Raw genomic sequence first — 25,718 nt, forward strand, 5'->3', positions numbered from 1 at the left:
TTAATGACTCCTAAACTGATTTATAAAATAATAAACAGTAGCACAGTTGACCTTGAAAAAGAGAATTACACATATTGGATATGTTTGAACAATGAAATTTTGCTACAAAAATCATGAATAGGTTGTTCTTCAACCCAGGAACCCATTCCCATCTCTCAGTATTTCTAGTTTTCTTCATGCTTAGGGGAAGGAAAGGGAAGGAGATTAGTATTTGTTAAGCACCTACTGTGAGCCACACACTGTGCTAAATGCTTTACAAATATTATTTCATTTGATCCTCACTAAAACCCTGGGAGGTAGGTGCAATTATGATCTCCATTTTACAGTTGAGGAAATGGAAGCACCCAGAAGTTAAACTGACTTTCGCAGGGTCACCCTAGCAAGTGAGGGCAGATTTGAACTCAGGTTTTCCTCACTACAGCACTCTCTCTACTGCACAGCTCATAGGCCAAGTCCTTTCCTTGTCTCCTTAGATATTAGTGCTCCATCCCTCTGTCTTCTCAAATTATTATGAACATCCTTTAATTAATTAAGCATTAATTATCTTTTTTGTAACTGGTACTGTGCTAAGTGCTGAAGATACCAATAAAAAAGCCCCTGTCCTAGGAGCTTACAGAATATTCACATATAATTAAGTAGTGCAGTATATAGACAAATTAAATACAAAGTGATGTGCTTGGGGATAGGGAAAGGGTAACATTGGGTGAATCAGGAGAGGTCTTTTGTTTTTTTTTTCTTTTAAGACAATTGGGGTTAGTGACTTGCCCAGGGTCACACAGCTAGTAAGTGTCAAGTGTTTGGTCTGTGGCCAAATTTGAACTCAGGTACTCCTGATGTCAGGGCCAGTGCTGTATCCACTGAGCCACCTACTTGCCTGCGGGAGAAGCCCTTTAAAGAAAGTGGTACTAGAGCCTAGAAGAGTCTAAAAAAGAAAGATAGATATTGTATTCCTCAAGTTCTGTGGAAGAATTTTGAGAGTAGGGGCTGTTGTTTCATATTGTCTTCCATATCCTTGGAGCCTTCCATGTAGTAGGTACTTAATAAATGCTTTTTGAATTGAGTCACATGAACATTTCTCTAAGAGTTGTCCAGTTGGAAATATTCCCCACTTTCATACAGATGGTGTATCCCAAAGGCACTACTCATTGTTGTACTCAGGTTTATGGTAATGAGCTTTAAACACTGGTCTTACCATGATGCCTGCATGTTTCTTGCCAGCTTGGTTGGCACAACATCTATTTCTATAGAAACATTTTCAAGAATCTGAATAATACATGTTTTTTTTTCTCTCTATCTAAAATAATTTACATATGATAAAACCCACCATATGTTCTGTCTTACAGCAGCACTTTTGCCTGTCTTATGACCTTGTGAACACACACATTTTTGTTATCTCTATAAGTTAATTGTGTAACTACTTTTTCCTCCAAGGGTTTTGTAACCCTAAGTACAAACACTGGTTATAGGGTTCACTGGAGAGATTTCTGGATTTGGAATCAGAAGACCTGAGTTTGAATCCTCCGTTTGCCTCATATTGCTTCCATGACCGTAGGAAAATCCTTCCTCCTCTCTGGCTTTCCATCTATAATATGGGGGTGGGCAAAGTTTTGGACTAAGTGACCTCTAAGATTATTTACATCTATAGATCCATTGCTATGATAATATTATATATAAAATTTCTGAAAAGCTGGTCAATTTTAAAGACAGAGCAACCACTGTTACTGTCTTTTCCAAATTCTGATAATACCTGTACAATTGCTGTAATTCGAGTTATGTTGAAATGTAGGAGAAAAAAAAAAGAAAGGATATTTATTTAATTATATAAATACTATTAGGTTTACTCTATCTGGAAATTACTTTCCACCACCCTATGATGCCTCAAGTATACACCCTGTTCACCATTGTTAATATGATGTTGTTAATAAGTAGTATATGGAGTACTGGGATTTTAAAAGTCACTTTGGAAAGGTGTTTCTTTGTTTCTCCCTTACTACCCTCCTCCATTAAACTTACTCTCTTGTCCTTTTTGAAATAAGAAACCAATTAACTTTTCGTTGTGATCCAATTTGCAGGTACATGCTAAGTACAGGTTAGAATTAAGGAGAAATGATTACTTATAGTGATGATCAGCGTAACTGATGTGATAAATTATGATTAATGAGTAAATTAGCAGCGAAGGATGTAAATGAGTCAGCTTTGAAAGCCAGATCTACCGAAAGGATGTTGAGGGATCTGTAAGACTGCTTTTTGTCAAATACTGTGGCTGTGTTTAATAGCCTTTTGAGTATATTACCATTTAGAGGAAATATAAAATAGCCAATAAATCTTATGTCATTTGGCTGCATCTCCACTCTATGAGAGAGGGAAATTGTGTGTAATACGTAGCTATTCATCTGTTTCTGCATAAGTACCTTCATCACTCTATTGAATGTAAACTGGTGCATAGTCTGTGTATTTTGAATGTATAAATAGCTAGCAAGAAAACCCCAGGGCTTGAAGTGAAAACTGTTGAGTGGATGACTAAATAGCACTCCTAGTTACATATTTTCATTAAGAATGCATGAGTCTGCCACAAGGAATGGGAAGCACAAATTCATAGATTGTATCTAAGAACGAATTTGGACCATTTATGTTCCCTTGCTGAAATTTCACGTCTGTAAACACGTAGAATCTGTAACTATCTTAGGCCTAAGTCAGATGGCCTAAGTGATTCCTATCAATAGCTCAGAAAAATTTTATAGTGTAGTGGATTATTAAGTGATTATGTTCCATTCCTTCAGGTCAGGCCTCCCCAGGATATAAAGATAACCCTGGATTCTCAGAGGTGTGCCAGTGGAGAGGAAGTTTTAGTAAGCCCAGCTAGCAAGCAGGAGAGGCTTCCTGGATGAGTGTGTTTATGGATTGTATTTATGTTGTCCAAAGACTAGCCCCAATTCAAAGAAATATTCATAAGTTCAGACATACTTAGCAAATGAAGGTGCTATTCAATGATGAATATTTTTGCTTTTGTTTTGACAAGTCATAGCACCTAATGAAACAAGGCATGGAGTCAAATCAAATCAAGAAACATTTTTTAAGAGTTTACTATATGCCAAGCAATATGCTAAACATTGGGCATACAAACAAAGGCTAAAGTGGTCCCTGCCCTCAGGGAGCTCACATTCCAATTTGGGGGAATCACATACAAACAACTATGTACATAGAAGATATATACATTATAAATGGAAAGTAATCTCAGAAGAGAGGCACCGGGCATTAAGGGTGGGCAGAGGAAGGAAAAGCATCTTGCAGAAGAGGCCCTTAAAGACCATCCAGTCTAATTCTTTGTTTTATAGATGGAGGAACCTGAGGAACAGAAGGGTGTAGTTAACTTGCCTAAGGTTTCCATCACATAGTTTGAAGTCATTCCATTTTCCTTCTTAATCTTGTGCTAAGCCCTGGGATAGAAGCAAATAAAGCTCTTACTTCATTACAATTCATTCTTCATCAAGTCTATGGCTGACTGAGGTATTTGTTTTACTATAGTCCTCATGTAGTCCAGTTGCACTGTATATTGTAGTAACATGGTCCCTATTATAGGGTTTGTTTATCAAGCTATGAACAAACATACTGGAAAATTTGGAGGATGAAAGCAATCGAATTTCCAATAGTATTATTTCACTTAAAACATGAAAAGAAGTTTGTTCCAAGTTTAACTAATATAGAATTCTAGTGGAGTTTTAAATCTAGTGCCTTTTTTAAAAAAATTGATCATCAGGTAGATAACAGAGAGGCAGTCTGTATAAACTTTGCAGAATTATCACAAAGCATTGTAGAGGCAGGGTTAGGTGGACCCCCTGCAGAGGATGTACAGGAGGCCATCTACAGGAATTAGGAAGCATGAAAAGACGAGTCTCAGTTAACACTAGTGAAGGAAGTATCTTGCCAATGAAGTCATAGACCCATTCATTGAAACACTGAAGTCTGATAAGAGTTGCAATGTGTTGATTAGAAGGAAAAGTGACAGTAGTTGGGAGATTGTTGGGAGGTCAGCTTGGAGTCTATTGACAATTGTCTAAGTGAAAAGGAAGGTTATTCCAGGACCCTGCAAGTGTCCCTGCCGTAGGGGCTATTCAAGAATTTTCACTTGGGAGAGGTAGCCAACATCCTTGCATATAAAAGCAGACTGCATACAGTAAAACATTGTATTGGAAGGAACACTGGACTTGGGATGAACATACTGAATTGACTTGGTGTCTTGACTACCACTTACTAACTGTGTAACCTTGGGTAAACCTCAGCTTCCTTATTGTAATAAATAATACTAGCCCTACCTACTTCACAAGTGGTTGTGAGGAAAGCATTTTATAAACTGTGATCTCTCTAAGTGTGTGATCTGCTGTGAGTGTTCACTAGCAAACTTAATAATGCTTCTATGAGAAAACACTGACGTCTAAGTGAACATTTGGCATATAGCCTTTTCATAAATTCAGAGCTATTTGTATATTCTTATGGATATTAAAATTCCTAAAAGAGTGTCAATAACAGGACACATAGTAGGCACATAATTAACATTTATCGACCTTAGTTAACTTGGTGCAGATGCTGACTGTTTTTCTCTAAACTAGCCTGTACCATGATTAAGCCTTCCTCTTTGAGGATTTAAAGTATTTTCTTATGACAAATATCCCCTTTAAAAACAAATTGCACTATTTATAGAAATGTTAATCAGCTAAAAGAAACAAAGCCAATTAGTTACAGACTGTTAGTTTTGTTCCCCACGCTCCACATTTCCTGATGTCCACAGATGCATCTTATTCATTAGAATTACATTAGACAAATGGAAACCTAGTTCCTTCTTTCCATCTTTGCATCCTGTGATCTTTGGTATGATTTAGTTTTAAGACACACCAGTGGCCAGGCTGTTTAAGAAAAGATCATACTTCTAAATGTTTCTGGTAATCTACCACACCTCTTTTTCCATGGTTGAATGGTATTTATGGAATTAAAAGTCCTCGCACATTGATCTCTAGGCCTGTTTAATGAAGGGTATGGTCTAGGTGTTTTCTTATTTTTTTTTTAAAGCTCAACTCAGCAGTTTGTCAGGGAAGGTTATAAATAGTTTGCTGATCCTGAATCGACTCTGCCCTAACATTAGTAAGAACTATGGCATTCCAATAATTGTATTTACCAGTAGAGAGCCCAAAAACTGAGGTCTAGTTTGACAACCTCCCCCCAAAAAATAACATTAATTGGCATGAATATCTCATGGGACACTCTAATGAAAAGCCTTTGAACGGTTCATGCTTTTCTCCAGAAGCTGTGGGTCAGATAACTTGTCCCAAACGCAACCAGTCACATTTTGGAAGTGCTTTAAGATTTACAAAGTCCTTTCCTCACAACCAAGCTCTGAGGTGATTATCCACTGGTTATTTACTGGATGCATCAAGAGAATGCAAAGTCCTTGAAAACAGACAGCTTCATGTGACTCACGAGTTCTGGAATTACAGCCATGCTTCTCCCCTGACTCATATGCATGTTTAGTCTCTCAACTTTTCATTTAGAAAATAGACTTTCAGGGCTGGAGGGTAATTTGACCTCAGCGCCCTGCATTAGTTCAATAAAAGATCATACTCCTCACTTGTCAGACCTGCCTTGAGAATAGATCCGTTTTGCAAAGCCAAGAGTTGGCAGCTACAGGCAGATAACAAAGGCAGTTAACTGTACCATGATAACGGAAGGGCACCTATGAGAATCCTGGGGTCTGAGAAGCTGAAGTTCTTTCACTTTCTGCCGCTTGTGACATTTCTTCTCTCCTCATACCATACTAGGCCCTCCACTGATCATTTCATCACTTTGGTCGAAACTGATGGCTTTGATCATTTAGCCCTGAGATTATTGTCTTATTCCTGAATAGATTTCTTTAGTGCATATCATTTCTCTTGATTCTTGACCTTTCTTTCCATCTCCAGACTATTTGTGTGTCTCTCTTACATAGTATTTTCATAGAACATATAGATCCAAAATATAGATATTCCTCCCCTGTTGTTATGAAGCTGAGATGAAAAAGAAATCATGTATTGTATTCTTTGCCATCCTTAGATACATTTTCCTGCTTTTTTCTCCAGGCTTTCCAAGTGCCTAAAATGGTACGTGGGTGGATGGTGTGGTCAGGGTTGAGGGACACCCATTCTAGAATGTTTAACCCCTTTTCAAAGAGAAAAGATATCTTGTATTGTTATGTTATTCTGTTGGGTGGGAGGAAGAAGGGAATTTATTTTTTTCTTGGTAGGGGAAGGGGAGTTAGCCTTTATTAATGATTTAATGTCAAGGTTTCTGGTGTAGTTCATAGAGTGCTGGACTTGGAGTCAAGATGACCTGGGTTCATAACCTGCTCCTGACAATTATTAGCTGTGTAACTTAGCCTTTCTAAGCCTTAATTTTCTTATCTGTGAATGAAGAGGTTCAGCCAGATAGATATCTTCTAAGGTCCCTTCCAACTCTAAATTGATAAACCTTCCGATCACTTTGCTGGCTCATACATATCATCTCGATTTCAGGAGTTGATAAATGGGGTAGAAGACAATAGATGATAAACAAAAAATCAGTTAAGTTTCAAAAACTACCATAACATCACAGAGGAGGGTTTTTTCTTAATATATATATACCCCAAACCTAGAAACATTAATATTCTGTTTTCTTTTTTTCTTTTTTTCTTGGCTAGGCAATGGGGTTAAGTGACTTGCCTAGGGTCACACAGCTAGTAAGCGTCAAGTGTCTGAGGCTGGATTTGAACTCAGATCCTCCTGACTCCAGGGCCAGTACTCTATCCACTGTGTCACCTAACTGCCCCCTAATACTCTTTTTTGACGGATAGGGAGGTGTAGTTCTAGTAAAAAGCTAAGGAGAAGACTTAAGACTTCCTAGTTTCTCACCTTTGCCTTTAGAAAACTGACTTTGGGGGGCTTTATAGTAATTTGACCTCTCCAGTACTCTGCATTTGATTAGTAAGAGATTATAGGCTCAAAAGAGAAATAGGAAAATCAGGAAGGAGAGTCTATTGGGAGAGAAAGTAAATAATTTTTCTTTTAGATATATTCAGTTTAAGGTGTTAGCAGGATGGTTAAGTGGGAAGCTAGGTGGCATAGTGGATAATCAGGTACTGGGCTTGAAGTCAGTACAACTTCAGTTCAGTTTCCCAACTAACTGTGTGACCCTTGGCAAATTATTTCACTACTATTTTAGTTTTCTCATCTGTAAAATGCAGATAATATTAGCATCTACTTCATCAAGGTTATTGTGGAGCTCAGAGTATGAGATAATAAATATAAAGCACTTCATAAAATAAAAGTACAATGGAAATGTTAGCTATTACTTTTGTCAAATGTTTAGCAAGTGGCTGTTTTGGGTCTTTCCTCGGTATTAAATTGAATTCTTCAAAACCCCACAGGTTATTTCCTAATTACCTTTCTACTTAAGACATGAAATACATCTAATAAAAGCAAATATCTTGGGGATCATTTACTTTTCTGTCTAGCCATTGATTACATTAATGTCCCAGGGATGTGTCATTGGTCCTCTTCAAAAATGAAGAACAAACAACAATTAATGTCACGACTTCTCATCCTTTTTGATCTTTCTTATAAGTTTGATGGAAAAATTCAACCAACATAGGGCCCACAGGGTGGGAAAACTGGCATGCCGATCTAGAATTCTAGAGAAAGGTCAGGACTATAAATATAGATTTGAGAGAAAATCATGTAAGTCTGCTAGTTGAAGCAGTGAGAATGAATGAGGTCACTGGGATAGAGAGTTTTCTGTGAGATGATAAAAGGTTCAAGAACCAAGCTTTGGGGAAGGTCTACCTTTAGAAGGAAAGATTAGGAGAAGAAAACATCGAAAGTGGCATAAAAGGGGCAATGAAAATGATAGGAGGAAAACCAAGAGCAGTGCCTTGCCATGGAAGCACAGGAAGGAGAAAGTTTTAAAGATGATGGTGATCACTTGGTGTAGAAAGGTTAAAATAGTCGTGGGCAGAGAAAAATCAGATTTTCTGACTTAAAGATCATTGGTTATTATCAAAGGAGCGATTCAGCAAAGTGGTGGGGATAAACACCAAATAGCAACAGGTTTAAGGAGAGTATGTGAGGTGGAGAAGTAGAGGTGCATTAATGTCCTAGCTTCTCTATCATTTTATTCTTTTGAGAAAATTTGGTGGAAGAATTCAACTCATAATACAGTCTTGAAAAGGGATTAAAAATTAGAATGGTTTGTCCCTAAAGCTTGGCCATACCATCCACCCACCTACCATTTAAGACATTGGGAAAGGTAGGAGAAGAAAACAGAGAAAGGTATTTAAGGATGGCAAAAACAGTGGCTGTAAGAAATTAAGTTTTGTATATATGATATATACATATTTTGTTTTTAAAAAGGAATCTCTAGGAGTTTTAATTATATGATTATACTTTAGATTTTGGTCATTAACAAGTGAATGCTAATCATCAATTTTCAATGGTTGCAAAAGTGCAGTGAAGGCTGGAGAAATATATAAGACACTATTTTGCTGCTGTATTTAGAAAATGGGCATCTATATGCAAAGTTTGTTATGCATGCCCCTTCCTTTTGTGGACTTTTGTCTCTTTGGTTGCAGTTCTGCCTATAAATCTTACAGGAGAACTATCTAGGAAGGTATTTGAATTGGTCTGGAAAAGGAATCAGCGTGATTGAAGGTCCCTTTCTTTTCTTATGCGTCTGTCCTGGCTCAGGAGCTCTGAGATTTCTTTCTTCTCACCAGCACAGAGAGTTTTAATCAATTAATGTGGATAATAGGAAAGTTAATACATCTCAGCTGGTACCAACCTGGAAAAGATGCTCTTTTAAAATGGAAGCAAAACATAAAAATCATTGAATTCTGCATTTAGAAGAAACAATAGAGATGATCCTATCCAATGTCCATCTTCTACAGAAAGTACTTAGGGTTCTAAGAGGTCTCCAGTGATTTGTCCAAGGTTACCTAAGGGCAAGAGGAGGATCCAAGTTTCCAAGGCTCTTTTTAAGATGTCACACACTTTCTAGGGTAAAAGAAGAGTAGTATAAGGGAAGTGTTACTAACAAAAGGGCAACAAGTCATTTCATCTCCCTAGGTCTCAGTGGCCTCATGTTTAAAATTTGGGGTTTGAATTAGATGGATTAGATGGAAAAATTTCCAGTTTTAATAAAAGCTATTTTTTCCACTGCTATAGGTTGGTAAAAATGATATAATTTTCTGGCCAAATTTAATAATAATGATAATAATAGAATATAGCATTCTAAAGTTTGTAAAGCACTTAATATCTGTTTTCTAATTGAATCCTTACAACAACCCTATAAAGTAGATGTTCTTATTATCCCTATTTTATAGATGAGGAAACTGAGGCAAAGAGATTTTAACTGACTTGCCTAGGGATCACAAAGCTACCAAGCATCTGAAGCTGAATCTGAACTCAGATCTTCCAAGACTCCAAGTTCAACATTATATCTACTCCTCAATTGAGATGTCTGCAAAGCATTATAGGGATAGTTAGGGAGTTCTCAATATGAGAAGAATTGATTACAATAAACTAACACCAATGTGAGAAATACTAATACGAAATAGGTTTCCACAGAATGTTGCAGTTTCAAGGTGATTAAGGTAGCAAGCACCATTGACCAATCAGCTTTTAGAAGGAGAAGTTGGCTAACTGTTGAGTTTCTGATAAAGGGGGCTTAGGCTGCAACTGGCTCAAACTGGTCAGGTTCAAAGGACGGTCACTGACTTTTTTGCTAGTATACAGGCTTAATAAGTCTCATAAATATTATCTTCTCTGTCTACAGGGGAGCAATAACACAATTTTAGGCACAAAATGTATGTTAGGGGGTGGGGATCACATGTATGTAAAATATATGAACAGGGCATATAAGGAAGATTGTAACCCAGAAGGATTAGGACCAATCCTGATCCACAAGGGAGGAGGTAGGCAATTACTAACTACAAAGCCTGCTCTCACTTCTGTATCCAGAAGCTTCTCTCATTAAAGGGAACATCCGTGCACGTAATTAAATGATTCTTCTTTCACTCCAGACAATAGTTTTCTCATTGGCCAGGAACTAAGCCCTCTTACTTTGTGGGGAGGGGGCTTGGTGGGCCTATTTACACCAACCAATTTATTAAAAACAAGTCATGCCAGAGTAACTTTTTTTTAATAAGTTTCCTATACTGCTAAATCAGAGAAATGTTTTTTGACATAGTATACCTGAATTTCAGCAAAGCATTTAATGAATTATCTAACTGTATCCTTGTGGACAAGATAGACAAAAACTCAGTGATAGTATAAATAAGTGGATTTTAAGCTAAACACTTGGCCTAAAGCATATTAATTAAAAGATTGGTGTCAAGCCAAAGAGTTTGTGGTAGAATATGAAGGACTGTCTTCTTCATTGTGTTCTGGTCAATTTTGTCATCATTGGCTTGGGCGAAGGTATAGATGGCATGCTAATCAGTTTTGCAAATAACAGAAAGCTGGGAGGGGTGGTTAATGTGTTGTTTGAAAGACTGAGCATCCTCAAAGGTTATGTATGTATCATCAAAGGTATGTTAAAATAGTTGACTGTAATTAATGAGACACAATTTAATCGAGATCAATGTAATGTCCTTCAGTTGGGTTGAAAAAATCAACTTCTCATGCACTCAGTATGAGTCAACCATATGACTCATCCAAAACAATCATGGGTTATTTGCATTTATAGAAATATAGTACCCAAAATAAAACATATGTCCTAGTCAGTCCATACCTAGAATGTCATGTTAAGTTCTTGGCATCATGTGTTATTAAAGACATTGCAAAGTGTATCCAAAAAGGTGGGAAACCAAAGGTGAACATATTCAAATTCACCTTATACTGAGATAATTAAAAGCATACGTAAAATGCATTTGATGTTTTTAACCTAGAGAAGACAGGGAAGAGATGATTGCTCTTTTCATCTATTTGAAGGTCTATAATGTGAAAGGATCACATTTTTTCTACTTGGTCCCAAAAGACAGTACTAGAATCAGTAATGAGAAGGGAAAAAAAAACCCTTTCAGACATTCAGAGCTTTCTAAAAGTAGAGGGGTTGCTTTGTTAGATAGTAGATTTCTCATCACCTAGGTGATTAAGTCAAACTGGGAGGGGAACACCTTCAGGGTTGCTGGCCAAAAGAGAAACAATTATTAGTCACATTCACTCTGAGCCAGGAGGGCTCAAAAAGTAACCAGTAAGTGGTGCTTGGGCAGTGACCTATTGTTGTCCAGTCAATGACAGCCTGAGTGAATTGGGCTTAAGGCATGGTCTTTAAGGAAGAAATCCAGCCAGTACACCCCAAGATAACTATGTAGGTTTCAGCCATCAAAATTTGCCTTCCTTTGGGCAGAGCACCCAACGTTGGATGCTCCTTCTAGGTCTTAAATTGATGGTTTTATTTATGATTCCTGCAAAGTATGATGACAGCAAGCTTTATGAGCAGAAATCAGTCAGAATGATTATCTCAAGCCACCTTGAGATAGTTTTATTATAAGTAAGTGGGCCCCTTGTTTTAGGATGAAAGAGTTATTAGCCATTTTTTCCTATTTTACTCTTATTCAATCATTGGCTTTGACCATATATATAACAAAGGTATTTGCTTAGATCTGTTTCTTAAAAAATAAGATAGTAACAAAGATGATGGTAGAAAATAAAGAAAAAAACTGATCAGTTGAAATAAATGAAAGCAATGGTAAAGTTGTATTTTTAAAAAAAAATGTAGACAGAATGGTGGCAAATCTTAGGAAACTTAAGAGGATTTTTAAATGAAAAAAATCCATTTTGATCTCTTGTAATCCATGTTTTTTTTTTGCATTCTTATATCTCTCCCCTTCCATTCTCATATTCCTTACAAACAACTAAACAAACCAAAATGTAATTGCTATCATCCATGAACTTTAAGGTTTATTGACCTTTTCTCCTTTAGTGCAAGTTGGGGATTATATTTCAGGTAAGGGAGCTTGCCATATGTGGGCAAAAGGGCATTTCTACCACAGACTCCTTATTTCTGTTTCTGGTCAGACCTCCTAATTTGGCATTGTAATTTCTTGCCTCCTTAAAATTTTCTTGGATTTATCTGATATGTCACTAATTTTAATAGCTCAGAAGTAGCAAGACTGCTTTCTGGCCATGCCCTGATAGCGGCATCAAAGCAAGGAGCTAGAATTTTATTCACTTTGATTGATGAGCTCATTTTGGTACAGAGGACAAATTGGATTTTTTTATAATGGTGATAAAAATTAATGTGTGATGTTGCTATTCGGATGTTATTGGATCTCTGCCTTAATACAGATTTCAGTAATAAAAGCACTAACAGATATCTTGACCTGAAAGTTACCCCCTTCTTCTTTGTAAACTACCCTCAAAGGTAACTTACTGCTTCCCAATTTTGTAGTCTTTGTAGTTTGTCCTCTGAGGTTTTTTTTTTTTTTAGGAGGGTGGGTGAGAGTAGTAGAGATGATTGTGTCTAGCCTCCATCTTATGGCGTTCTTTATATTCTTGTTTCAGCACCTCCAAGATTTACTCGAACTCCCGTTGACCAGACAGGGGTCTCTGGAGGAGTCGCTTCATTCATTTGCCAAGCAACAGGAGACCCAAGACCGAAAATTGTCTGGAACAAAAAGGGAAAAAAAGTCAGCAACCAGAGATTTGAGGTATTAGGTCCATTGTTCTGTTCCTCTGGGAAAAGGAAAGGAAAAAAAAAGGTCTTTTAAAAATTGGGTTTGGTTTCTGCTTGTTCATTTTCTCCAAGTGAAACAAGCCAGAGTTACCAAAGACCAATCGACCTATGGGGAAGTTGTCTTTAATTGTTTGTCCTGTGTGCTGGAATGAGCAATGTGGCTAAGAGTGGTAGTACTCTGACAGAAATTTAGAGTATTTATTGCCAATTAACAGATCAGATGAAGTAGCTCTATTAATTAAATCATTTCAATCCATGGTCAAGAAAAAGAATGTAGCCCATGATTTAACCTGAGCAGTGATTCGTAGCTTCCTCTGCCTTACCATGTTTCACACCAACTTTCCTTGAGAAATAAAGATCATTGCCTCTCCCTTTTCCTTTGTTTCCAATTGTTCTTTGCATCAAAGGTTTCCAACCTTTTCCTTACCCTACTTCCTCTGAAATAAACATGCAACTTTTTTAGGTGTTCTAAGAAACATTGTCATGGTAATTACAGTGAATATGTAAGGACATAGAATAATACAGTAGGAAAAAAAATCATAAAACTACAACAGTTTTAAAAATCCGTAGAAGGTAAGTAACCATGGGTCTTCAGTTGCAAATCAAAGTTCCAATTGGAGGCAGGCTTTGGTCTTCTCACTCTAATTATTTAAGATCTCATCCGTTCTTCTAGTGTTTATTTTTTTCCTTTCAGAATCATACCACCTACAGCTTCTCTGAGGTGGCTGTGGGATCAAGCTTGCAGTTTTGGCAAGGCTGCTACTATTCTCAGTCCATTTTAGAAACTGTTTACCTTATGGTATTAGGACCCTGCTGTGGAGAAGGCACTTCTCTATCTGGCTGTTAAAAAATCTCTCCCATGAACTTGAGAATATTCTCCTTTACAGTCACTATTTGTATGGGTGGTTTGGGAGTTATTTTCTTGGAAGGCCCTATACGTTGGTTCCTATCTTCCCAGCTTTATCTCTTATGACTCCCCTCCAAATAGCCTATACTTCAGATAAACTAAAATGCTTTCTTTGTCTGCAGAGCATGTGATTTACATCTGCTACTGTACCTCTCTGTCTTTTGTTTTTCTATGTGCCTTGATAGTTCTTCCTCCCCTCTTCTCCCATTGAATTGTTAACCTTTCTTCCTTTTAAAGACCAATTCCAATGCCACCTACTCCAGGAAGTTTTCCCTAATGGCTTCTTACACCTCACATAGCACTTCATTTTGTACCTCTCTTATACATCTCTCACAAATATAGTTCATCATAGTTATTTGTTTATGTTGCATCACCCTATGAAATTGCTAACTCCTTGAAATTGAGAACCATGTCTTATGTTTTATCTTGTCCAGGACTAAGCAAAGGACTCTTCATACAGTAGGCACTCAATAAATGTGTAGTACTGGCTTGCTCTTAACCAGTTCCTATATGTCCTCATTAGACCTTTAGGATCATCTGAATCAAATCCATTTGCTATTTTTAAGTCTGGTTCTAACTTTTAGATGAAATTTATTTCTTAATTTCTCATTGTAAGCTATCATTTGGGCTGTCTCCCCTTCTAGTAGGAATCTGGTCTCAGTGGCACCTAGATCTTGCCCTTGGCATATATGCTTCTTTCCATGGGCCACATCAGACTGAGATTGCTTCCTGTGCACAGTTGGGAGAGGTTACGAAATTGGACATATTTTTTTGTGAGTCCCAGTTTTCTCTTCTTTAAAATGAAGGTGATGATATATAAGGTTCCTTAAGTTCTAACATTCTAAAAGCTCCAGTTTCTGGTCTGATCAGTGATTCTAGCGTTCTACTCATTAAGAAATCTAAGATGACAGCTCAGTGAGTGCTCTTTTGTGGCCTATTCTACCCACTTTCCAGGTTAACTTCGATGATTCGTCTTTCTAAGTGAATGATCTTTTTCAAAATCCTGTCACTGAAAGTTTACAGTAGAAAAAATTCAGAGTGAATGTATGTGTGTGTGTGTGTGTGTGTGTGTGTGTGTGTGTGTGTGTGGAGAGAGAGAGAGAGAGAGAGAGAGAGAGAGAAATACAAACATCTGAAGGAAGGGAACATGCCTAATGCTTGGAAAAATTCGTAAGACAGAACTTATTACCAAAAGAAAAAAAATTTAAGCAAGAAAATATTAATAACTACCAATCCATACCAGCCTTCTTTCTCATCTGTACAAAATTTATATGAGCTTAATGTACATACACACATATTGAGATCATCTTTAGTGAAGGCGTGTAAAGGAAGAATGAGGCTTTTGCAAATGACAGCAGAGTACTTTTGTAGACACATAAATTACTGAAACACATAGAGAATACAAAATCCCAGTTTGTGTTATTTTTTTTTATAAAAAAGCATTTGATTTAATAGAACAAAACATTACTTTAAAGGCTCTCCAGACCATATGCATATTTCAATGAACTAAGAGCCATTTATTGAATGCTTACTGAAGTGCCATGTACTGTGCCAGGCACTTGGAATACAAGTGCAGAAGTGAAACTATCCTTGCCCTCAAGGACCTTACAGGCTATTAGATATCAGAATCACATAAGATTCCTTGAAAGGAATAACAATAGAGATGACTTTGCTCATTATCTCTCTGAATATTAGTATCAAGTGAGGCATAAAACAGGGAGACACATTCATGAGAGGTGTTTTCTATCATAATGGAAGATGTGCAGCATTGGGTCTAAATGGAAGAGAGATACTCCTTAAATTGTATAGTTCTCCAGATAACTCATGTTTGCCAATTACATTGTGCTTTTTCCATCAAGGCGCACAGCATTGCAGAGGCACCCAGATGAGTTCCATAAACTCTCAGCCTAACTGTCTACAAGAAAACCGAGTAGATGAAGAATGGCCATTGTCTAGAGAATGATATGCAGTTGGATTGATAATCCATAGATCTGGTCTAGCAATGTGTGAAATTGGGACAGAAAATGAAAATGGACAATAATCTGAGTTGTCTTTGGAAAATTATAGGTCTTTTTAATGGCTCCAAGCTTTTCCTTGAAACAAAAATTCATCTTTTTAACATAGATATTCTTCTGGTGATGCTGTATGGTTATTGTCATAGAACATTAAATGTCTAAAGAATTAAATTAAAATTGTCAGTCTCCCAAAGACTCTTGAAGAGGCACATTGTAGTTATAAGTAGGTTGAGACCGGTGAAGAATTATACTAGAAGTGTAAAAAATGTCATCTAATGTAAATGACAGCAAAAGGGTGTGGACTGGTCATGTAGTGAGAACAAGAGATAACTTTCACAGTCCACTTTCTCTGCTGGTATTGATGCAATGCAGAAAGACGGAGAAAGAGGCCACGAGCAAATTGTACGGACTGCTTCCTGACCCCACTCTCCCCTTTGGAGGATTTCAGGAAAGTCAGAGACGAGAGTCACCCAAGACAAGAAGACATTTGAGGGAGTACTCACATGAGGTCACAGATCCTTTGAATTACCGAAGTAATCTTAATAGACTCTGTTTGCCACCAGTAATAGAAGAGTAATCTTGTGACAGTCTTAATTGAAGAATTTCCATAGTAGGAGAAGTTTCTGGTTAAAAATAGGTCTGTAACTGCCACATTTAAAATTAATTATTCCTCCCTAGTTCTACACAGAGCTATACAGTTCTAATATAGATACTATTAGTTTACTCCTTACGTAAAGGAAAATGGAAATCTCTGTTCTGGTGTGCAAATAATGAGTATTAAAATATATTGGCAGAATTTACCAAATTACCTATATGGCTGCATTTCTAATAAAATTAAAGTTCTTTTTAAATTAGCTAAAAATTCTTAGTACTTTATGTGAAAAAACAAAAGGGATATTTAGTTTCTTGTGTGCTCCAAACAGAAATGAGTTTTCATATGTGTGTGTGTGTGTGTTTGTGTGTGTGTTTATTCCTTTTAAAGTATAATCTATCACTCTGCTTGACAGTGAACATGGCTTTATTATAGGAACTCTTGTAAAAAAAACATTAAATGATAGATAGCAATATGAAAAATCCTTGACTAACTCTTTCAAAGTGCACCTTTCCCTCAGTACATAATTCTTTAATGAGGGTTACACAGACATACCTAATGTAAATTAATTCTTAAGACCATCCCTGCATTATAGCAGAATATATGCTGGGGGAAGAATAAAGATATGTATGGGATGCATTGCTTCCCCTCCCCCAACCACCCAGATGTTCCTTGTTGGATTTTATCACATTATTTGAAAGCAGACAGGTCAAAGTCCAAAAATACAAAATGAATTGTAGAAGTTTTTATCTGCTCGTAGTAAATTGATAAAAAATTAAAAACCTCGTTACCAGCAATAGCTTGCTTTGGAGCAGTTCTAATTATCTTGGGATATTTGACAAACTTTGTATTCATTTCATTGTGAGGTACAGACTGGTTCTGTTTCATATAAAAATGAAACCCCATGTTGAGATATTCCTTTCCACCCTAAAGGGCACAATGGAGTCACACTAAATGTAGTACTTAATTAATGTTAGAAACAAATAGAGGCATTTGACGAAATTGTGAACCTTTGGGCATCTTCCAGAACGTGAATGAAGAAGTAGGGTGAAGTGGGCTTATGTGAAAAATAGCACTGGGGCCTTCTTTGACAAAGTCATTTCAGAAAAATGTATAGTTATTATAGCTGGAGAAAGTCAAGAAATTGAACTGATTTCACTCACTATAAATTTCTTGTGCATGAATAACCTCTGTGGGGCCCTCATTGCTGCTCAGCAGTCCTCCTGTTCTACTCTTAACTGGCTCTTTCTCATTCCCCACTGTAGCCATTCCAAAACTTTTTCTTTCTTCTCAAACCCCTAATCATAACTTTACTCCCTATACTTATAAGCAACCTCCCATTTCCCTGAGAAAATTGAGGTGATAGCACATCTCAAAGTTTCTTGACATCATTCATGTTTTTCTGTCTCTTTCCTTACCTCAGAGAAGACATGATCCTTGCTAATACTAATCCCTCTGCCTATGCCTTTGAGTCATCACTACCTCCCGTTTCATCCAGAAATTTATTCCAGTATTCATCCTTCCTCTTTCATCTATCTAGCCTCTTTCTCTTTACTATTTTTTCTCTCAGTCTATGTTCTCAAAGTTTTCCAATCATTTAAAAAAGAAAAAAATATAATTCCTTTGACCCTTCTATTCCATCCATTTACTATACCCTACATGACCAAGTTTCTTAAAAAATCTGTATATACTCTATTCCTCAAATTTCTTTTTGTCCATTCTTTGCACAATTCCCCTCAAAGATGGTTTCTCTCACCTTCATAACACTGAAACTGATAGCTCAGAGATCACCAATGACCTCCTAATCACAATACCATCTTTGAGCCTCTTTCCTTCTTGACCTTTTGTAACATTCGACCTTGTTTCTTTCTGTCTCTCAGGGAAGCTGTGCTAACAACAACAGCAACAAATGTCTCTTCTATTAACTTCAGAGATGCTTTGTCCTCTTCCTTGTCAAACTAGTCTTTGTCTCCTTTCTGAATTGGCTACTTATTCACCTAGAAGTAGCTAACCAGTTCTGGGCCTGGAATCAGGAAGACCTGAATCCGAAATGAACCTCAGTCATTAACTAGCTGTATAACCCTGAGTGATTCTCTTAACCTCTATTTGCCTCAACTTTAAAATGGGGATAGGAATAACACTTACTTCTCAGGGTTGCTTGTGAGGATCAAATGAGATAATATTTGTAAAGTGCCTAATGTGGTGTCTGGCACATAGTACTCACCCAGTTTTTGTTTCTTTCCTTCTTTCCTTCCTTCCTTAGGCTCTATCTCGCTTTAAGTTACCCAGAATTCTGTCTGTGGTCCTCTTCTCTTTCTGTACTGTTCTTTGATCAATTTATTCACTCTCATAACTTTAATTTCTATCTCTATAACAATTATTGCTAAATCTGTGTTACCAGTCTTGGCCTCTTTCTTCTTCTGAGCTGCAGTCCTCTTCCTGCCCCTGCCTGAAGGATGTCTTTACCTGAATGTTTCATCAACCTCTAAAACTTAATAACTGAGTTTTTTTTCTTTGCCCCAAACCTTTCTCTTCTTCTGAATTTCCTGTTTCTGTGGGTGGCAATAACTTCCATTCAATCCTCCATGTTTGAATTGTGTTGCTGCTTTTTTGGGGGGGGGCTTGTTTTTGTTTTTCATGTACTTGCCAAGTACTATTGATTCTACCTTTGTATTATCTCTTGCTTCTGTCTGCCCCTCACTTTTCCCACTTCTAGCACCTTAATACAGGCCATCATTCCCACCCACCTTGACTATTATACAGCTTCTTAACAAGCCCTCCCATCTCTGATGAAATTATGTCTCCTTATTTTGTACCTCACTTGATATTAATTACCAGAGTTGTTAAACAAAGTCAATTTTGTTACATCTTTCAAAATCTCATATTATTTCTATGCCTAGTAGAACATAAGTTTCTTGAGGACAAAAATGGTTTTGCTTTGGTATATGTATATGTATATATCCCAGTGGCTAGCACAGTGCTAGACACATAGTAGGCAGTTAATAGTTATTTATTGATTGACACATACATGAAATTTGATGGAGATCCTTAAAGCAATGTTTTCCTCTACCAAATCAAGTGCTCTTTAGCTGTATTTTTTCAAAAATAAAACAACAACAAAGAGTGAGATCTTATATTCTCTTTTGCCCTCATAATTCATCCTTCACAGAATACTTGACTGGTCTTACTTATGAATATATTAAGTTGTGTCATTACACTGCTTGAAACCAATCAGTTACTAACTCTAGCCTATGAAGTAGTCTAAAATTTTTAACATGTCATTCAAGAGACCTCACACTGGCGCCATTTTACCTGTCTGGAAGTATCCCACACTATTTCCCTCTGCATACTCAGTACAGCAATAAGACATACCCCAAAGTGAACTGGGATGCTTCAGAAGGGAGTGAATTTTTCTTCTCTATGACTTCAGGCAAAACTTGGATGACTCCTTGTAATGTGGTCCACTGTACCACTAATAAGTGGTTACAGTATCCCACCATAACCACTTGGGTTATGTGGTAAAGGAGATTCTTGTTTGGGTATAGGTTGGACTATTTGTCACCTGAGGTCCCTTCCTACTTTGAACTTGTGTTATTGATTCTGAACTATTCACTATTTCCTGTCCAAACTCTGTGCTTTCATGTTTCATGACTTTACTCATATTGATCCCTACATTCATCTCTACCTCTTGAATCCTTTACTATCTCTTAAAGCCCAATTTAAATGTATCTGTCCTCTTCCATGAATCCTTCTTAACACCTCCAATGAGTACATTGCATTTTCCCTTCCTTATACACTTGTTCTGTATTTTGTTGCATTATAATTATTCATAAGTCCCCTTATTGACAGGCAGTATGTATAGTGGACAGAGAATCTTCCCCCCGCCCCCGAACCAGGAAGACCTAGGTTCTGATTCCATCTCATTTCTCAGAGCCCCACGCAATTCCCTAACTCTCCAAATTACAGAAAAGGTGCTGAACTTCCTGAAGAGTGAATGTTTCCTCATCAGGGAGTTGCCTAGAGCAGCAAAATCACAGGTCCAGTTCTTATCCCTATCCTATCCCTCTGAAGACTTGACTGTAAGGTCCCTGATGGCAGGGATCCTATCTTATCTAAAGATTTTGTGCTTTTCATGCAATGGATGCTCAATACATGTCAGTTTCATACTGAGTTGAATTTGAGTGCTTCATAAATATATTTATAGACTTTCTTAAACATTTCTTTCTTGGATTGCTCATGGTTTATTCAAATCTAAAGTTGTTCAGTTGAAATACAACCTGATCAACATGTATGAAAACAGCATTGAGGACAAAGCAAAATTGCAAAAAATAAAAATGGGGTGGGGTATAAGATCTCTTAATCATAAATATCACGTCTGTTGTTTTCTTGTTGTGGTGGTTTCTTGTTCTTTGACAATCTGCTGACCTTCATATCTAAAACAAAAGTATTATAATTCTGGTACAACTAAAGTACAGAATGGTAGAAAGTTAAAGTTATCTAGTAAAGACGTTAATTGTCTTCCTGTTGAAGTAACCTTCCATTTTCCAGGAAGAATGATCTCAAAAAATACAAAGAAAGCTAACAGCCAGAATAAATACTGGAATGATTTATAGAAAAATTAACATAAGCCATCAGGCTTTAATGTTATGAAAGCTGTCCTGTTTACTGAATAAATACTAGATTTATGTGTCTACTCTTCATGGTTCTCCCATCTATACCTCTCAGTAGAAGACATTTTATGCCAGAAAAGCTATCTGTGATGGTATGCATTAATTCTTCCCATATTGTCCAATTACTGAATGGATGCATTTTGGCACTTAGGCAAGAACACAAGATCAAAAAGGTATCCATCATTTTTGGAAGCATAAAATGCATTTTTTCTAAATTAAAAGGGTCTGATATATACACATACAGATGTCTACCTGTATTTATATCTTTACATAAGTCAATGTGAAAGTTCTGATGCTTTCATTGGAGCTCAAAAATGCATATGCTTGCACATTGTAGCTGTGCATCTTCTTACCTGTGGTCTGCAAAACAGTAAATTCACTGAGTTATGCCAGGTATTATGCTTAGCCATTTCATACTGTGTCTCAGAACTCAAATTAGTTTCACTCTTAGAACAATACATAGTTCACTCTGCACACACAGGATTAGCTGAAAGGTAGGCATTTGTAACAACACCTATGACAGCTATTGTTTCCTTCAATAGGTAATAGAGTTTGATGATGGATCCGGATCTGTTCTCAGAATTCAACCTTTACGAACTCCTCGGGATGAGGCAATCTATGAATGTGTTGCCTCCAATAGTGTTGGAGAAATAAGTGTATCTACCAGGCTCACTGTTTTACGTGGTAAGTGATGGTGTTGATTGATTATATCACTGTCAATATTTGGTGTTACTTTCTCTTACCCTCCTTCTTTGATGCGGAGGGAGGTCTGAAAAAAGAAATAGCACAATCTGGCTAATTACATTATAATTGGATCAGAATAGGATTCGAATCCACCAAATATTCTTTAAACTCTCACTCACTTATCCCTTTCCTCTTAAGGTAATTCCTCCTCCTATTCTTAATCCCTATTCCTTTAAGGTAAAGATTGTTTCCTATATTTCTGATGTTGGTCATCTTCTCTTTTACTATCCTTTGATAATACTCATTTTTTTTCAAATCTCAATATTATTATCCAAATCTCAATATTATTATTCAAATCTCAAAAATAAAAAGAAGAAAAATAAAACACAAAAATAAGTCAGCAGGGCCATTTCTTAAATTTAGTGTGTTTTTTTACCCCCAAGAGAATTGGGGGTAATTGGGATAGTTGTGAGGAATGATTAAGTTTGCATGTTATTGCTATTCCTGGGCTGTTTTTAGACTTATTCGGTAAGCTTGTATGATACAAATCACTACAATGGACATTATCTTTAACAAAATTACAGGCTTAATTGTTGGGTCCCTATACTGCCTGCAAATGTTTTTCTCTTTTGTTGGGTAGTTATTCTATCTACCTCGATCTCTTACTATGATTCTGTTGCTTCTGTAATTAATTCAACATAGGATTTCACACCAGCACTACAGTACAGGGTGTCCATTCTGGACTTATTTCGGGATGACTGTGCTCTGAAATAAATGATAGTGACAAAGATATGTCCCATTCTGTAATTCAATTTTGTGTCACAAGATGAGAACTTTATTGTTTCTTATCTGGCCACGTGGCCCTGGGAAATTTGCCTGCTAACCCTTTCTCCATGATACACTGTAACATCTTTTTTTGACATATACTAGCAGTCAAGACACCAGGCTTACTGCATTAAGATGGGGAGAATTGGGAAATGTGTATGAAAAATCTAATAATCAGAGCTGAACCTGTAAAGATTTGCATGGATATTTGATTTTTAAAGCTATTAGTTTTTCAGCCTCCAATTTTTCCCCCTTAAGGGATTCATTTACTTTATTTTTTCATGAAATTAGCAGCAATTTTGCTTCCTGATCTTTGTGGTAACCAGAGATTTAAAAAGCAGCAACATCCTGCTCCCTCTGCATGATGATCGGCACCTCCTGTTGATATTGGCAAGGTCCTGGCTCCTGGGAGAAGGGCCGATACTAATAGCGTGGGCCAGATTTACCTGGTAGATTGGAAGGAAACACATGCCATAAACTACTCAAACAGCTTAGAAAATCAAATTATTCAATTCTACAGGCAAAATGCTCAAGAATATAAATAAGCATTTTATTAACTTGAAAAGTGAAAGGACTAACCAACTGAATTCACAGTTTTTCATATTCACTTTCTATATACTGTAGGAAAGTATATTCTCTTAAACTTGATATTATGAAATATATGCATTTTATTTATTTGAATATACTTTGTGAAAGTCATCCAACTGAATAGAAGCTTCTTGAGAGCATGGCATTCTGCCCTTCCATAGAAGAAGCTTCTGAAGCATCCAGCATTTCTAGACTACCACCCACCTTACTATTCTCCCCTCCCCTCAATTCCATAAGAGAGAGCCTGGATTTGATGGGTTTTTTTTTGTTTTGTTTTGTTTTTGTGTCTCCAACATCTGGCGCATAGTAAGCATTTAATAAATTATTGTTGAACTGAATTAAAATTGAGATTGTGGTTAGACATTATGATTATATTTTTCTTACCTGAAACATTGTTAAACACATTGGCAGAATATATTTCTTCATTTAATTCCCAAAATATTCACCTTTTTTGTAACTAGATGCTAGCCTCAGGGCTTTGAAGGATCAATAACACCTATATACAAATATTTAACATATAGAGAGTTATGTGAATGACTTTTGATTAGAGAGAGTATATGGTAAAATATGCCCTCCTTTCTTAAAGGATATCCTCCTCTTTTAAGGTGGCAGCCATAAAGGGAATGACAATGGGTTCAGGATGTGGCATATACAGAAAGATGTCATCATATTGGTCAGTTTGGCTTGACTCTTTTTCTTTAATACCAAGAAGAGTTTAGAGGATGGGAGGAAATACTGAGAAATAATTGCAGTATTTTAAAAAAAGATATCCCTAATTTTTGAAAACAGTGATGAACTGTGTCAGGTATTGGTAAAGTGCTGAATATTCCTTATTGATGACTTGGAGACTCTTCAGTTTGACTTCCTATTTTTTACTGCTTTGAAAATTAGTGTCCATATCAGTTAAAAGAGGGGATTGGATTAGATAATTGCTAAAATTCCTTTCAACTTCTATTCTAATCTATCAGTAAATACTTATTAATTAACAAAGGAAAATTAAATGACAACTCATACCTTTTGTTCAAAATAATCTAAGATTAGAAGGAATAGCTGCTTTTTCTGTTATTAAAATTTCAAATAAATCAGTATCATGTCACTGTGTTTAAGCATAGATTACTTTGAATTCAATGAGATAGTTTATTGGAAATCCATTTGCTTTCAGATGTCAGTAAGCACCTTGTTATCCTTAACAAAAATAAAAACAGAATTTCCATTGGAAACTAAATCCAACAGGGGAACAGAAAGTTTGGGGAAGAAGCAAAATGCCTTTGTTTTGAGGAAAGGAAAGTAATGTCTCATTACTGTAGGATAGGGAGGAAATGAAAGCTTATGTCACTTGCTGCCTCTAGTAATTAAGTTTCTCATAATGAAATTTATCCCTAGAATACAGCCTTTTTCATAGACTGGCATATAATCCAGAATTCTTAATAATATTTTAGAGAGATTTTTCACTGTTTGTTTTTGAATTTCCAAAAGTCATTTGTTTGTAGTATTCTGTTATTTTAGAAATTAAGATAATTTCTATCTTGTGAATGGTGGTACTTATCAAATTCTTATCAGACTTGATAGAAACCCAGCAATAGTGAAAGTTAACAAACCTGTTAACTGTCTCATGTAGAACAAGAAATTTACTTTCAAATTAGCAAATAAACACTAAATAACAGTTGAAATTATAGTCATTACATTAAAAAAAGCAGAGGATTGTGACTAAACATTTAACAACCTTCTACATTTATATAGTGCTTACATATCTAGTTGTTTGTTTGTTTGTTTTTTCCCCTTACATCAGCTTTATGGGGTAGGTGGCATAGTTATTTTCTCCTATTTTGTAGATGAGGAAACTGAGATTCTGAGAGGTTAAATGTTTTTATTAGGTTCACATAATGAATAGTTACAGAGCCAGGATTCATATGATATTATACTGGCACATTTAAAAGACCTTTAAATGTAATATTATCATAATATCCAGAAATTGTCTCTGTTAGAACTTTCAAATACCAAAAAGGTTTTAGATGATCTAAATTGTGAAAAAAAAATTGCAAATTAGAGAAATTGCAAAGTAACTTAATCTCTGTACAAGGAGCCTCACATACAAATAAAAGTAAATTCTTATACAGGACAAATAACTTGAAATGACACAATGTGTATATGAAATATTTCATAGAAAAATTGGGGAATATTTAGCATTATATTGTGGCTTACATATTTTCAAATTTGCTTTTGTGATGTAAATCCTTCCAATTTTACCACTTTAACATGAGAATTTGGCAATAAGTCAATCTGAGAAATTGATAGGATATATTCTCTGTACAACAATAAGTCCTCCATACAGCTTCCAAAGTGATTTTCCTATAACATGGGTCTGACCCTGTCACTCCCCTACTCATTAAATCCCAATGAATCCCGATTACCCCCAGGATCAACTAGAAGATCATTGGTTTGGCATTTGAAGCTCTTTGAAACTTCATCCTAGCCTACTTTTCTAGCCTTCTTACATATTACTCCCTTGCCTTCAAAATATTCCTTACACATGACATTCCATCTCCCATCTCCATGTCCTTTCATTGGCTAGCTCCCACCTCCAAACCTCGAATACTCTCAGTCCTCACTTCTTGCCTCCTGGAATCCCTGATTTCCCTCAAGTATCAGTCTCTGTTTCTCTCTCTCTCTCTCTCTCTCTCTCTCTCTCTCTCTCTCTCTCT

General features: G+C 36.4%; 1 protein-coding gene across 1 annotated transcript in view; it reads left to right on the plus strand.

Moving 5' to 3' along the window:
* PTPRD (protein tyrosine phosphatase, receptor type D) overlaps positions 1-25,718 on the plus strand; it is a 462,091-nt gene that overhangs the window by 103,159 nt on the left and 333,214 nt on the right. Inside the window, exons 2-3 of the mRNA XM_027863069.1 lie at positions 12,564-12,709; positions 21,462-21,603. Coding sequence (XP_027718870.1) covers positions 12,564-12,709; positions 21,462-21,603 — 288 coding nt within the window. The remainder of the gene's footprint in view (positions 1-12,563; positions 12,710-21,461; positions 21,604-25,718) is intronic.

This window comes from Vombatus ursinus, unplaced genomic scaffold, assembly GCF_900497805.2.
Source record: "Vombatus ursinus unplaced genomic scaffold, bare-nosed wombat genome assembly UNPS02014770.1, whole genome shotgun sequence".
Taxonomy (NCBI): domain Eukaryota; kingdom Metazoa; phylum Chordata; class Mammalia; order Diprotodontia; family Vombatidae; genus Vombatus; species Vombatus ursinus.